General features: G+C 40.6%; 1 protein-coding gene across 1 annotated transcript in view; it reads right to left on the bottom strand.

Moving 5' to 3' along the window:
- CCDC102B (coiled-coil domain containing 102B) overlaps positions 1-14,933 on the bottom strand; it is a 70,042-nt gene extending 55,109 nt beyond the window's left edge. Inside the window, exons 1-2 of the mRNA XM_006892763.1 lie at positions 14,358-14,933; positions 9,498-9,718 (exon numbers count right to left, since the gene is read on the bottom strand). Coding sequence (XP_006892825.1) covers positions 9,498-9,718; positions 14,358-14,933 — 797 coding nt within the window. The remainder of the gene's footprint in view (positions 1-9,497; positions 9,719-14,357) is intronic.
- Between the last annotated feature and the right edge of the window lie 1,163 nt (positions 14,934-16,096).

Genomic DNA, 16,096 nt, shown 5'->3' with positions numbered 1-16,096 from the left:
GTTTAACAAAAATATATTATTTTTACTACTGAGGTAGTGGGAGTAGGTGTGTTAGAGACAGTGAGATTGGTACAGGATACAGCAGTGTTTAGGGCTGTTGTACACAGGGTCACTATGAGTCCCAGGCAACTGATGGCACTCAACAACAACCACACATTATTACAAACTTTCAGAAATCACACTGCTAGTCCATGGCACAGAATATTGCATTGCTAACCAAATATCCAGGACCTCCAGGGGTTCAAATACACCAGAGACACCACTCGAGACAGTGGTGGGGTCTCTTCCTGCTAAGATTTAAAACCTCAAAAACTGCATAGGGGTAACCATGGGTAAGAACTGATTGGATAATAGTGAGTTATAAGATAAACGAAGGTGTCCTGGTGGCACAATGCTTAAGCACTTAGTTGTTAACCAGAGAGTTGGTGGTTGGAAAAAATTATTCTGCAGCGAAATTTATTTTATAGGGAGATGTCCTACTTTCATTAGGACATAAATTTAGATATGTAGATGTTCTTGTTATATACCATTGAGTCAGAACCAACTCATAGGCTTTTAGAGGCAGTAAATCTCACAGGAGGAGACTGCTCAGCCATTTTCCACGGAGAAGCTGGTGGATTTGAACCTCAGTAACTTGTGGTTGCTGCGATGCTGAACACTGTGACACTGATGTGTCAAATGTGATAATGGTTACCCATGGTGCACAGTGTTTGGTGGAGCTCCCTGATTAAAACAAGCTTGGAAGCAGGAGTGGCATTGACATCCAAAATAGCTTACCTCTGGAAACCCTGAGAACGTGGATAAACGATGAAAGTTATACAAGTGTTCAGGTTTTTCGTTCATAGGGTCGCTATGAGTCATCTATGACTTGATGACACTTAACAACGATATTTTTAGGTTGGCAGCACAATCCTTTACCATTAAGCACCAGAGCTCCCTAAGGTATGCAGATTGGACTATTAATAATAGTATTCCTTGGGAATGAAATTTCTGAGAGATTATGATCTAGGAATAAATAGTAATCATTTCTGTATTGTTCTGAAGGAGCTTTGGTGGCCTAGTGATAAGGAGTTCTGCTGTCAACCCCAAGGTGAGCAGTTCAAATCCACCGGCTGCTCCTTGGGAGAAAGATGGACACTTTCCTCCTGTGTGATTTACAGCTGCCGATAATTCGCTGGAGGGTCAGGTATGGCTTGGTTCTGACTCAGTGGCAGCAAGTTTCCAATAAGTGCATATAAAGTTTGTGTTGACACTATCCTGTGTTCTGTTCAGTATGTTACAGCAGCACCTAAACATTTGGCGTGTTGGGAGAATGAAGAACAATGGAACAGAGATTTAAAGGGGTGTGCACAGCTGGGGAAATGGCTGATAGACTTGGATAAAAGGTGGCTGCCAAAAACCATCAGCTAATGGAAAAAACCCACAGCATTTGTGGAACACAATACAATGAAGCATAATAAAATGAGGTCACCCGTAACTGTGGGTGAGTCAAGCGTCTGCAGGGACGGAGCGTTCTCACGATTCCTTACTGCGTGCCCAAAGAAGTCCTTCCCATTTCATGAGGGGGGAGCTGCTGTGTGCTTTTCAGTGGATTCCAGCTCCTCAGGGCCCTGCATGACAGCCGAGCTGCCCCATTGGATGGTGTAGCCGGTGATCCTCTCATACTGCCACGTCTTTTCTTCAGTGCAGCCACTGGTCGATTTGAACATTTATTCTTTTGCTTAGCAGTAGCCACTGGGCCACCAGACCTTCTGAGGTATTTTCCACATCTAGAATGGGGAAGTATCTGTGCAGGATCATACAAACGAGATGTGTCCATCTATCCACAAGGAGATTGGGTGGTCTCACCATTTAATGGAGCAGAGTCAGCAGAAGAAATTGAGAATCTCCACACCAATAAGGAAGAGGAAGCAGTGATACATCACTCAGGACCAGAGATCCCTGCATCAGCCAGACCAAGAGCCTCAGCAAAGAACCAGAGACCGACATGAGACGGCTGCCCTACGGACTGCTGCCTCACAGAGCCGCAGGCCTTCCCCCAACCTTGCTGGAGCACTGAGGGAAGACACCATCACTGGTAGGACTAAGGGGACCTTGGGACCCTGACCTGAGCCTTCTGGCAGCCACACTTGTCCAGACTGAGGGACTGTACCTGTTACCTGAATTAGAACCTGAATTAGAGCCTGTTAGCTTCCCTGATAACATTCATAACCATGAAGAGGGCTCTGTGTGGTCTGTGTGGTTATTGCAACAGATTTCAGACCCCGTAAGAGCGATGTTGGAGTTAGTAGAAGTAGGCCAGTGAGCCTGGGGCCAGGTCTGACCTCATGGACTTTGTGCTGTGGATGTTGTTGATGGGGTCATTCCCCTCGGTGGGAGTTAGTAGAGGTCAGATTCTGCTGTCTTCTGCTGTCAATGATGGTTTTACACTATGGTCAAGGCGTATCAATATTTAATAGAAGAGGTAGGTGGGAGAGAGAAGAGAGGAGAACTCCAAGCTTAGAGGACGTTGACCATCTGCAGCGATAGGTGAGCAACAACCTGAATAAAGTAACTGTCCCTGAATTCTGCCTGTGAAGATTGTTGGAATGTCAAAAACCTCACTGTGGACATGCTTGGCACAGTTTCTAAAACACAAGAAAAGTGACAAAGGCTTATTACAGATCCTGCTGGTGACAAAGAGTCAATCAGTAAAGCAGACCTCTCTGAGCATCTTAACTGACCATGTCTCCGTGTCATTTTGGGAACTCCAGGAGCCGAGTGGGCAGGGAGTCACACTACTAACCCAGGACAGAGCCCTCCTTAAGTTCGTAACAGTGAGTGGCTCCACAGGAGAGAGATGGGCCCGTCTCCTCCCAGATGAGTTACAGCCTCTGAAAACCGGCTGCACGGTCAGTCTTGGATTGAAGGCGATGGGGTCTGAGTTCGACAAGCCAATTTAAAGACACTTTGGTGGCATGACACTCCACATACCAGGCTGCTGAACATAAGTTCAGCAGTTAGAATCCAGCAGTGGGTTGGAGGGAGAAAGATGGGTAATTTCCTTCCACGAAGCTTAACAGGCTTGAAAACCCAATAGAGGGGCACTTTGCACGTGAAGCAGCGATGGAAATGAGCACATGCGGATTTACCCAGTCTGCTACTGCGGGAACTAAAGAGGAATAAATTTGGGTGGAGTGAGTCACAGATGACTCGATGGCACATAATCACCACCACCACCACAATATCTATAACCATTTACATTTTTCTATACCTTCTCATCTGCATTTGAAATTCATTTTATTAAAGATAAAGCATCTCCACGTTCAGTGAAACACAGACAAAGAATGCGAGCATTGCACGTTTCTTATGAAGAAAAATAAAATCGTAAAATAGAAAGGACTGAAGATATCTCACGGCCCTAAAACAGGCCTTTCACAAAAGATGCAGTAGTTAAATATGAAGACTCATTCTGAAAGCAAGAAGGATTCATCAGAAGATTCTAGTTCACATTCTCCCTTCCTTCAGATTTCTTCAACGTCTTTCATCTCACTGGGTGCTATGGTGCACCGACCTGAGCCGGATTTCCCATCTTTATCCCAAGTTTTCTGATTGGCCAAATCTCTCCCTAAGTAATCAAAAAAAGACAACTATGCAGAATATGTAGGATTTCAGGGTACTGGGTAATTATTCATAAAACTGAAACCACACAGGGTACAAACAACGTAATAAATCTTACTTGACATGATGAGGGCCAGTCCATGACAATGGTGGGAATGCTCTCCAGGGTGTTCTCAGTTTAATCCTTTCTCCTTCTAGGATGAATGTTCCCACTAGCTGGGAACATGGGAAAATGATGTTCAGATTTTCTCAACTCCAGCCACCCACTCACTGAGATGCCAGAAGGAAGAACTTAAAAGTTTTGACGGATTTATAGTAATGACGCATCCTATATCCTCGGGAAACATCCTCTGGTGGTGGAGGAAAAGCGCCGTAACTGCCGCACACAGAAATCGCGCTGATTCGTGGGGCTTGCAACCCCTGGCACTCAACGTCCACGGGGTTGTTTCTTAAAGAAGGGAGAATGATAAAGGTGACTCCCAGCTCTCCTTCCCCCACTATTCACAGGCCTGTCTGAGGCTTTAATGTTGAAGTTCCTGAGAACCTGAAAGCCTGCGGTTTATGGGAACTTGGTGTATTCCAAGGAGGTCAGCAACAGAATATATGTGTGTGTATGAAAGTGTGAAAATATATGTGCACAGCATTAAAACTGGCCACTCAAATAAAAAAGTTTACAACCAGGACACAATGGCTTCCGGTTTCTCCTATCGCTCTAGGTCAGTGAAGTAACCACCTTGAGAAAATGTCTACAACCCCTAAAGATGTAATCCTTAAAAAAATAAAAAATTCGGAGGTGAGCACTTAACTGAGACATTCAAGCCCAGATACAATTGACTATGTATGTTGTTGACTGCCTTCGAGTTGAGTATGACTCATAGTGACCCTATGAACCAAAGGCCTGAAGCCTGTACAACTACTGACATTTATCAAAGTTCATAGAGTTTCTACTACAGAGATCTACAGACATAGAGGCTGTAACATTGGACTACAACACAGTAATGGTTGTGAGGAGAGTCCAGTCTACGCAGAATTTCAGCCAAATAAACACAAGGATTCTATGAGCCAGAGTTGACTCAACGGCACCCAGCAACAACAATTGGCCTGAAAATTAACTCTATTTCCATTCCATTTTACACTATATTGATTGACTCTGTTAAGGACTTACGCTTGACACTAAAAGGCTGTTTCTTCTGTGCACATTATTTTTGTATCATTATGTGTATCTTTATTCTGTTCAGGTATCACTAGAGTCTCCCAGTTTGGAGAGGTCCAGACAATGGATCCTAAGAAGGGAATGAATGGAACTCACACATTTCACAGGGATAATAAGAAACTCTTAGCTGACTCCAGGGAAATGGCTGATGAAGGACTTAGGGTACTTGCAAAAGGCTTTAGGTAATGTTTAGCTTTTTAAGTCTATTTAAAGCTATTGTTGTTGTTATGTGCCATCAAGTCACCTGCGACTCACAATGATCCTATGTACATTAGGCCTGAACCATGCCCTATCCTGAGCCAGTCTCACTGACTCCGACACACTTAATCCCATTATTAAATGAATACACCTCATCCAGGGCCTTCCTCTCCTGGGATGTCCTCTACCCTTTCAAGCATGATGTCCTTCAAGGACTGATCCCTGCTGGCCATGTGCCCCAAACTATGTGAGATGGAGCTTCAAAATCCTTCCTCCAAGGAGAAACTTGAATTCACCCTCTCCAAAACAGATTTCATTATTTTCCTGGTGGTCCATGGTATGCTCAATACTTTACTCCAACACCACAGCTCAAAGGCATCAATTCATCTTCTATCATCTTTAGTCATTGTCCAGCTCTCTGATGCACAGCAGTTGTGAAGATGATGGCCTGGATCAGGCTCACCTTAGTCTCTAGACGAATGTCATTGCTCTTTTGCACTTTGAAGCAGTCCCTAACAGGAGACATTCCCAATGCGATTCATCTTTTGATTTCTGACTGCTGATGTCAGAGTGTTGATTGTGGAGTCGAGCGAGATAAGATTACTATTAACAACCTCAATGTCTTCTCCATCCATCACGGTGCTGCCAATTGGCCTAGTGGTGAGAATCTTTGACTTTTTATGTTAAACTTCAATCCATTTGAAGACTATGCTTGACTTTCTATAGCAAAAGGTTCAGGTCCTCCTCAGTTTCAGCAAGCAAGGTTGTTTCATCTGCATAATGCAGATTGTTGATGAATCTTCCTCCAGTCCTGATGCCACACTCATCCAAGTAAAGTTGAGGCCCCTGAATGATCTATTCCACCAACAGATCGAAAATGCATGGAGCCAGGACACAATTTAAACTATCTTATTAACTATACATATATTCACATATTTTATGTAATTTATTCTCTCATTTTTCTGATTATGCCAGTCAAGAGTCTCATAACCAAAGACATGTGACAATTAATTCTTTTCAGATTTGGGGACCACATTTTAAAATACAACAAATACTTCACACAAAGTTAATCCTTTTTATAAGCTGGCCATGAGGAAACAATGAACATATTGAATATTTTGAGCAAGAGCATCTTGGGTTCTTGCATCCTGTGCAAATGTATTGCATTTCTGTTACCAGCCACATGCACGAACATTACAATCGAGCCTTGTAAGTGTTCTGAAGAGAAGACTGTGGCCGACTGTTATGTCCAAAGGTGGCCGCCACAGTCCCTCGCTCCTAAACGTCCTTCCATCACCATCATTCCTATTGGGATTTGGTGGGTAGGCTCACAGACAATTCTGATTTCCATTCAACAGCTCATATCTTTTTGTTTCATGCCACTTCCTCCAGTCCCCATCCTGTGCCATCCCTCCTGCCACTTCCCCTTCTTGTTCTCCTTTTGTTCCTCCCTCTTTCACATCTATTCCTGGAAATAGAAACAAAACAGCTTTACCGTTTGATCGCAGTGGCTAGTTGTTCTCAGGAATGTGATCTCCCTTGAGTGTGGCTGTTCAGCCCCTATATTTTGGCTGAAAATTGGTCCATGGCAGTAAGTCCAGTCCAAGCTTGAAGTCTGGAGTGAGGACCACAGCCTCACAGGCTTGCCCAGTCTCTATCTGGCCAGCAAACTTAGTCTTGTTTCTGATGTTCAGTTTTGTTCGACATGTTCCTCACTCTGGCTGGGACCTTGTGTGGGGTCCATTTCACTGTGGCCAGTAGTAGTAGCCAGGTTCCATCCAGCTCTTCTGGTCTCAGGGTCCTAGAGGTTCTAAGGCATGTGGGATTATTAGTCCTTTGAACTAATTCTTTTCATGCATCTTTTCTTTTCTTCACTCTTTGCTCCAGAGAAGGAGAGCTCAGTAGTTGCGCCTTTGATGACGTCCACCAGCTTTGAAGATGTCAGCTGGGGCTGACAGAAGTAGGAAGCAGAATATCGTCTCTGTGGGTTATGTTGTGCCAATTGACCTGTATGTTCCCTGAAACAAAGCTCCAGAATCCCTAAGTTCAGGAATTCTTTCCTTCAAGGCGTTTCTTTTTGGTTATGATTAAGAAGTGTTCATATTGTCGCACCCTGTATGCTCGATGCTCTCTTATATTTACAGATATACTTGCAACAGACGTAAGAACATATACTATAAATAACACTCTGCCAAACATATATCCATAAATGAGCTCTGGTGGCCTAGTAGAAAGAAGCTAAGCTACAATCCCAAAAAGCATGTAGTTCAAATCTACCAGCTGCTCCATAAGAAAAAGATGAACAATCTTCTCCCATGTGATTTGATGTCTCTGAAAACCCTCTGGATGGTCAGCTGTGGGTTAGTTCCAACTCAAAAGCACACAACAAAATGCTTCTATACATATTTCTGTGGCCTCTCACTCCTGTATTCCTCCCAGGGTCTTCCTCTGCCTTGATCATTTCCTATTGATCACCCCGTTGTGCATTGATTGCCTACTCCTTCACCCAAGTTAATGTATGTCTACCTCTATTTCAGTTAATTGCTAATTTCTACACTCTGTTAGTTCACCATTTTTTTTTAAATAGGAACAAATATGCATCTCCTCTAGTTACTGATTACTCAGACTAGAGCCTTCCAGATTTCTGGGTATCAACTTATAAGGATGCTCCAGGCTGCATCTGTTTGGTGGAACACTTTAACTGGTATTCCATCAATTCCTGGGCCTTTTATTTTGCAAATATCTTCCACGAAGTCTGGTAATCTTCCTTCAATACCATGTGCCTTTGTTAATTAAAGTTCAATGAATGAAATCTATTCTTCAAAGAGTTTTTTATTTATTCAGGTGCGGTAAACTCAAGGTCATAATTTGGTTTCCATGAATTTGTTTTAATTTTCTTAAATTTCAGATTAAGCTTAAATATAAGTAATTGATGGTCTATTCATAAGTCATCCCCTGACCTTATTTTGACTGGTGATATTGAGGTTTTTCATAGTCTACTTCCACAGATATAATCAATTTGATTCATGTGTATTCCATCAGGTGAGGTCCAGATTTATTGATGCCATTTACGTTTTTCATGGTGTTGTGTGCCATCAAGCAGACTTTGACTCATAGCACCCAACGCATAATAGCTCTGAATACTATCTTATCCTGAGCCAGTCTTACTGCCTCCAACAGGTCTCTCCCTATAACTGCAGTTACTATGATGTCAATCTACCTCATCTTGAGTCTTCATCTCCTGCACTGTCCCTCCACCCTTTCAATCATTGTTTCCTTCTCCAAGAACTGGTCCCTCGTGGCAACATGCCCAAAATATGTTAGACAGAGCTTCAGAATCCTTGCCTCCAGGGAGCAACTTGGTTTCACCCTCTGTAGAACAGACCTGTTCGTTCTTTTGTCAGTCGAGTGTATGTTCAATACTTTTCTCCAGCATCACAGCTCAAAGGTGTAGATTCTTCTTCTGTCATCTGTAGTTATTGTCCAGATCTCTGATGCAAAGCAAGTGGTATTAGCAATGAATGCATCATTAATTGTACAAAATTTTACCACATGATCTCTGCCCTCAATTCAGTCATCACACTCCAATTTTCTGTCCGTCATTCTTTGCCTCCAACTTGTGTATTCCAGTACTAATTCTTTTTAAAACATCTTGATTTCATATTTGATCAATTTCAGATGACAGAAGTTAGTAGAAATCCTAATGATCCATCATTCCTGGCAGTGGGAATTATCCACCCCAATAATTGTAGTTGTTCAATTTCAGGGTTTTATTTAAATCCAAGAATCTTGAGAAAACTAGATAATGCATTTGATATTTTAATCATATGCATTGAAAATTACATATATAATACAAAACTTAAGTTTATATTAAACTTCACTTGCCTATTTAAATAAATTCAGTAAATACAGATAAGTTATTTTGTTGTTGTTGTTGTGCTGTAGAGTCGGAACCAATCCATAGCTGATTCTACAGTGGGTTTTCACTTGGGAGAAATTACCCATCCTTCTCCCATGGAACAGCCAGTGGTTTCAAACCTCACACATTCAAGATTGCAGCACAGCTTCTTACCACTGGGCCGCAAGAGCTTGGATATAGATTAAAAAATTAATACAGATAGAAATTGAAAAATATTTCATATAATGAACATATAAAAATATTATTGTGTATGACATAATAATATAATAATTACTGATGAAATATAATTACTTCTTAAATAGACTTAATAGAATTAAGTTGAACATGCCAGAGATAAGAACGCAGTTATCTAAAAGTTATGTAAAAAGAAAGATAAAAACTATCAAGCTATAAATTATTTTTCAAAAGCAAAAGTAAATGTGTGTTAGATTCTGTTTTAAAGTCTGAGAGCTAGTGACTTTTCGTAAGTAAAATACCTCCGCAAATAACTGTTATTTCATCAGGCTTAACACTTTCATAAAGTTTGACAAGTGGGCTTTGTGAAGGGGAACAATGTTTGCCACTTACTCTCTTTCCTTCCGCAAGATTGTGCTCACATCATCTGAAGGGACTCGCACAGCTGACACTTGAGGTCCTTTGTCCTCCAAACATGAGTCCATTGAGTGCAGGCTTAACTCCACCTTCATAGCAGAGCCTCCGGGACTCTCCTGACTGAATGAGTCAGAGCTATCAAGGTGGAGTTTGCGATTTTTGTTTAATCTTAATGGATCAATAATCTCATCTTCTTCCTGAAAGGAATGAAACATGTATGCAATATATTACTGGTGAATTTTGAAGAAAAATTAAAAGGAAGTGTAGTTAGAAAAGAAAGTAATATCTTTATTTAGATCCAATCCTTATTTATAGGGCTAAGTTCTGACCTACTGTTCACAGGATTAATATGAATTGTTGTCTACTCAACACCAAACAATGCTTCAGGGTCAAACCTTGACTGCATGTTGCTTCAAATTGATTTCTTTTCCTTGTTGTATCTGATTCTAATGGAGGTGATGCCCAAGGCCTTCTGGATTAATTTTAGTTTAAGTTTTCTTTTTCTAACTAGAGCTGAATCCTACTGCCTATAAACTTGCAGGCAGTCAAGATTGACTTAATGAGTTGAATTGCCCTTTCAAATTTTGTCACAAGTTTCAAAGTGGAATAAAATTATTACTTTTTTAACATCTTTGAAGGGAAAGGTATAAAGTACTTTCAGGGAACTTGAATATTTTAACAGGCATACATATTTAACTGTCCAAGTTCACTAGTTGAATCTCAAATGAAATTTGACTGTAACTTTGAATAAATATGAACACCGAAGACCAGAAAACATACTGTTTCAGCCATCTTACATCGTCATTCCAAAACCTTAAGATAGCATTTTCTTATTCACCCCTTTCTTTTCTCTGGTGGCCTAGTGGTAAGAAGGTGTGTTGCAATCTCAAAGGCACATGGCTCAAATCCACCAGCTGTTCTGTGAGAGAAGGATGGACAATCAACTTGTCAGTATTTATATTGTGTGCACTATTTTTTACAAAAATAAAACATCTGAAGTTCTACATGAACGGGTTGTGGCCAAACAGACTACTTACATCCACAAATACCTCTCTAATTATTCTGGAGTTGGCAGGGGAATGTAGTCCAACAAAAATAACTGATTATAGCTTCATAAAAACATCAATACTAATTGACACAATAACTGGGGCAATGGGATTAGTTGTGTTGGAGTCAGTGAGACTAGCTCAGGACAGGATGGGGCTCAGAGCTGTTGGACATAGGGTTGCTATGAGTCGCAGAGGATTCGATGGCACATAACAACAATAATTTCCCCACCATCATAAAATATCATTGTTAGGGTGTCAGGTGCTGAGTCTAGTAAGATTAACAGTAACCCTCTGAACAGATTGAACCCTGTCCTATCACACTCTCTGACATATCCGAGCCCATTGCCACAGTCACTGGTCCAACCCACTTGGCTGACAGTCTTCCTCTTTTTCATCATCCCTCCACCTTTTCACCGTAAGAGACATTTCCTAAACAATTAATAAAAACCTCTGGTGGCGCAGCAGTTAGAAGCTGTGTGTCTTCCCAAAGGCACATGGTTCAAATCCACAAGCTGGTTCACAGAAGGATAGGCCGTCTGCGCCTGTGGGATTTCCTGCCTCTGGTAACCCATGGGAGGGCCAGCTATGAGTGGGTTCTGATCAACTACACACACAACCAACCAGGAATGGTCTAAGAAGTGCTGGCTAGGTGGTCAGTAGGAAGCTATATGCCAACCCAAAGGCTGTGCCTTTGTCGTGGTTCAAGGTTACGAAGATGAGCTTCCCTGATGAGATCTGCAGCCCCAGGAACTCAGTGAAGGATGAGCTGTGGGTCAGATGCAACAGTAATGAGGTCTTTTGCGTGTCTGTGGCATGCTGCACTATGTATTATGCCGTTAACCAAAAGGTCAGTGGTTAAGGTCCATCAGCTGACCCTCATTAAAAGGATTGGCAATCTCCTCCTATAGAGACTGACAATGAGAACCTGGTAGATGGAGCCATGAGTAGGAATTTATCTGAAGGCAGCAAGTATATATGATTTGGAGTTTTAGTAGCTCCATGTATTAAGTGTGAGGTCATGTCTTATTTAGAATTCTGAGCATCACAAAAGTCAGGACAAACCCAACTACAAAACAGCTTGCAATTCTTTCTCATCTACACAAAAATTTAGGACCATATTAACTATAAGAAGGTGGAAGTCAACAATGTTCCAAAATTTAATCTGTTAATCCAAGCCATCATTTTCCACATTGACTGTTCCTCCTCCCAACCCCCTGTCTGTGTTTTTTGGGCTCAGTAATTTGCGGGAAGATCCTCCAGGAGCTCACGCAGCTGTTGATGGGGTCAAGCAGGGTTAGGAGCTGGCTCAGGTGAGGCTACTTCAAGCAAGGAAAGAAGGAGAGCTGCCCAGCACTGGGGCACACACCAGGGCCCGCAGGGGACCAAGGGTGGCAATTTACACCATGCCTCACTCCAGCCTTGGAAAGGCCTTTATCAAAGCACTCTTTTCTTTCTGGCCACCAGGTATTCTACAGCACTACACATTGGTCACATGGGCAGGTGCTGGCAGTTCTAACGGTTCCCATTAAGTGTGCCCAATCAATACTAGCCTCGGACTTCACCCTTCATTTACAATAGCTGGTAGAGGGAGTATTCCCCAATTAAACATAATATCAATATTTCGATCAACCAGTTTAGCTTTAGTAGGGTGGAGTCTCGGGATTGCAAAGGTTTATAAGTAGCCATTTGGAAAACTAAAGCCTTGACATCATAGACTGCTAAATGAAAGATCAGTGGTTTAAATCCACCAGCCACTCCACAGGAAAATGGTCTAGTCTTTGGCTCCTTAAAGCTTTATAACCTGGGAAATGCTGTAGGAAATGGTGCCCTGCCCAACAGGATTCCAATGTATGCAACTCTGCAGAGGTGGGTTTTCATTTGATTTATACATGGTTTGTACTTGACATGGATACTATACAAGGTATTCCAAATTATGTCCCAAGATACTGAAACTTTTCCCTCATAGCAAATGTGAGGAAAATCTTTTCCATTTCCAAACGTGTTGTCTCAAACCCATTGTCTTTGGGTGAACTCTGACTCTATTAGGATTTCCAAGGCTGTATGTATTTACAGGAGGAGACTCCTCATCTTTGTCCCAAGAAATCATTGGTGGATTTGAACTGTCAGTCTTTCTGTTAGGAGTCTAACACATTACACAACCAAATCAACTGATAAATAATAAATACTTTTTTTAAAAAAAATTAAATACATTGTATACCAATGAAGGAATTTTTTTTCTTTTCAAAGAGAGGAACGAACTGGAGGGGAGGGGTGGGCAGGGAGAAAAGTGCAGCAATGAACGAATGGAAATAAAAAATCTCTGTAAATGTTCATTAAAATTAATTTAAAAAGAAATATCAGTAAATTAATAACAATGTAAAAAAATCAATACATACTGTATTAACATCACTTCCTTATCCTATCCACTGAATTAAAATACATAAAATTTAAAACAACTGAATTTTGGCAATATGTAACATTTAGCCAAGGATGTATGTAAAGGAAATACAGATGTTAAGACTCTCAAGACTGAAAAAAACCAGCACCAGAAAATGAATAAGCAACGTATATAATCATACACACACAAAAGCAAACTGGCCAAATAAGCAGAAGACATTTTGTTGCTACAATATTTTTAAATTTTTCCTTTTACTTTAGAATTTACATTAAACCCACAAAAATGTCAATGGTCAACATTTCCTACAGAGAAAAAAAATATATATGGATAGCACTGTAGAAGTGCAAGGCCTCATTTCATATTTTTAAAGATGAGATTAAATAGAAAAGGTTAACAATATAAAGGGAAACTCTAAGAGGCTATAATATGATTTTCTAAACTTTCTCCAATTATTTTACATGGTACGTTAATTGTAGTTACCAGTTTTTTGGTTGTTTATTGTTTTGGGTTTTGCTTTGTTGTGCTGTTACTGTTTGTGTTTTGTTTTTTTTTTAAAGAGAGAGATGAATAAATCCGAATAATTATATATGGACTGCCAGATTAAATAAAGTTAAATAATTTAGAGAATTTTCAGAAACTTCAAGATTCTAAACTGAAGCAGAAAATTCCAAGAGTATGAAGTATGAAATATTTTCTAGAAGTATTTCTGTGTGAATTCATTTTTCTGGGAGTTAATTGTCAGACCAGACAGCTACATCTTGGGAGAAGTAAAACTATTTTAAAGATTACTTACAAGATATAGTAAGACAAAAAAGAGTAATATCTCCAAATATTTTCTTAAAAAAACATGCTGGCCTCATTTTTGCAGGAAGTGCTGGTATGCTCACCATTCCATGTTACCTGTCCCTGCTTCCCTGTCATTATAAACACACAAGAAACACTGCTTGGAGTGTTTCTGACTCCTAACGACACTTCCGGACAGAGGAGTACTACCTTGTGGGGTTTCCAGGGCTGTGATCTCCGTGAGAGTGAGTTAACAGGCCCTACTCCTCCTGAATGCCTCTGAATCAGAGCCAACCCACAGCTGACCCTACAGTGGGTTTTCAGCGACGGTAAATCATACAGGAGGAGATTGCCCAGTTTTCTCTCACAGAGCAGCTAGTAGATTCAAACTTTGCTCCTTTGTTTTGGTAGTGCAATCTCTTAGGATTAAGCCACCAGAACTTCTTATAGAGAGACCAATGGAGAATTCCTACATCGACGTTTCAGTTAGCAACGCAGTACTTAATCATTGCACCACTAGGTCTCTTTCCAATCACTACACACACAGTCAAAATGGTCACATAGTCTCTAGATCCCATTGTGGATTTTCTCTTTCTTATTTCTTACCTTTCTATTTGCATTTTCTTTTGCAAAAGTTTGCGTTTTTACCAAACACTCTCTTGTTTGAGGATCAGCTAGACATTGGTCTTCTGAAAAAGCAGACCGCTTCAGATCCTGGCTGACTTGAACTTCTGATGCCTCTCTGTCCTGCAGGCATCTCTGCTTCTTCTTCAGTGCGCTCAGTTCTTTCGTTGTCATCTCTAACTTGAGCCTGAGCTGTCTCCCTTCCTCTCTGGCACTGTTCCTTTCTGCTCGAACCTTGCTCCATTTCTCTCTCCAGTTGGCAGTGCAGTCTGACCACCATCGCATGGTTTTTTCCATCTGAGCAGCTCTGGCCTTGACTTCTTCAAGCTCCCTCAGGCGAAGCTCTTTGCTGAGGTCCCATTCACTGGTGCTGTGTGAGTGGGCACAGGCATTCTGCGTGGTCTGAGACCCAAACCCATGAAGTGGCAAAGAGGAGTGGCAGGTCTCCCCGGGGGGAGAAGCAGGCACCAGAGTGTCACAAGCTGATTTCAGTGATGACTGTTGCATCTGGAAACTTTGAGCTTCTGCAATGAATCGGTGAATGGAATCCAAATTCATCTCTTTTCAGGCCTAAGAAAGAAAAAAAACACAATTACCTACTTGCATTTCACGTGCAATTAAAAGAGCAAAGACACTAGACTTTTTAAAACAGTTGATAAAAATAACACATACCTTCTATATTGACTATTTCCTCCTATAGTGTTACCAGCAAATCTAGAGGATTTTATAAATTTGTTAAGAAGCCCTGGTGGCATACTGTGTAATGTGTCTAATTACTAACAGGAAGATGGGTGGTTCAAATCCGTCAGCCGTGCGAGAAAGATAGAGGATCCTCTCCTAACAACAATTCACAGCTTCCCAAACACAGTGCAGTGCCGTGAAGCATCAGGCTCTGCATACGGCAGAAGGTATGGCTTTTAGGTTATTAAAAATTCTTTTGTTCACACCTGAAAGCAATATACATTTAATTATAATGTTCATTATATTAATATAAAATAATACAGTATTAATTACATTTCAGTTTTTATGGTAGTATTAAGTATACCAATTTCAGTTATAGGGGAAAAATACATTTTAGCAAGTGTCCTGTGTAGAGGTAAAACCAACACACTCGCTATAGTACTTATCACAGAATAGACTCCTAGCTGCAATTACCTTTGTTAGCATTGGTGATAGCTGATCATGTTTTAATTTTTGTTGTTTTGGGTTAAATGTATTCTCATAATCTGTGAATCGTAAGTCAATGATAAAAATTTGACCAAATATTTGGGAGCAATTGCTCTGTGTGTGTGTGTGTGTGTGTGTGTGTGTGTGTACATGTGTAAATATATATAGTATGCTTCAATATCACAACTCAAAGGCATCAAATCTTCTTCTGACATCCTTTGTCTTTATCCAACTTTCAGATGTAGAACAATTAAAAAGATCATAGCTTGGATCAGATGCACTTTAGTCTTTAAACTGTTTTTATTATCCTTTAACACATATGTGTGTGTGTATTTCTGTATCATTTCAACTATATATGTATGTATGTGTGTGTATATATATTTTTAACACAGACACTTAAAAGAACAAAGAAATATCTTAATCATAAGCACACTAAATATTAAATGCACACACATATATTTTTAACACAGACAACCTAAAAGAACAAAGAAATATCTTAATCATAAGCACACTAAATATTAAATGCACACACATATATTTTTAACACAGACAAC

Source organism: Elephantulus edwardii, unplaced genomic scaffold (genome assembly GCF_000299155.1).
Source record: "Elephantulus edwardii isolate Elephantulus edwardi_28Jun2011 unplaced genomic scaffold, EleEdw1.0 scaffold00118, whole genome shotgun sequence".
NCBI lineage: Eukaryota > Metazoa > Chordata > Mammalia > Macroscelidea > Macroscelididae > Elephantulus > Elephantulus edwardii.
Note: the sequence above shows the minus strand (reverse complement) of the source record. Positions and strands in the feature narration are given on the sequence as shown.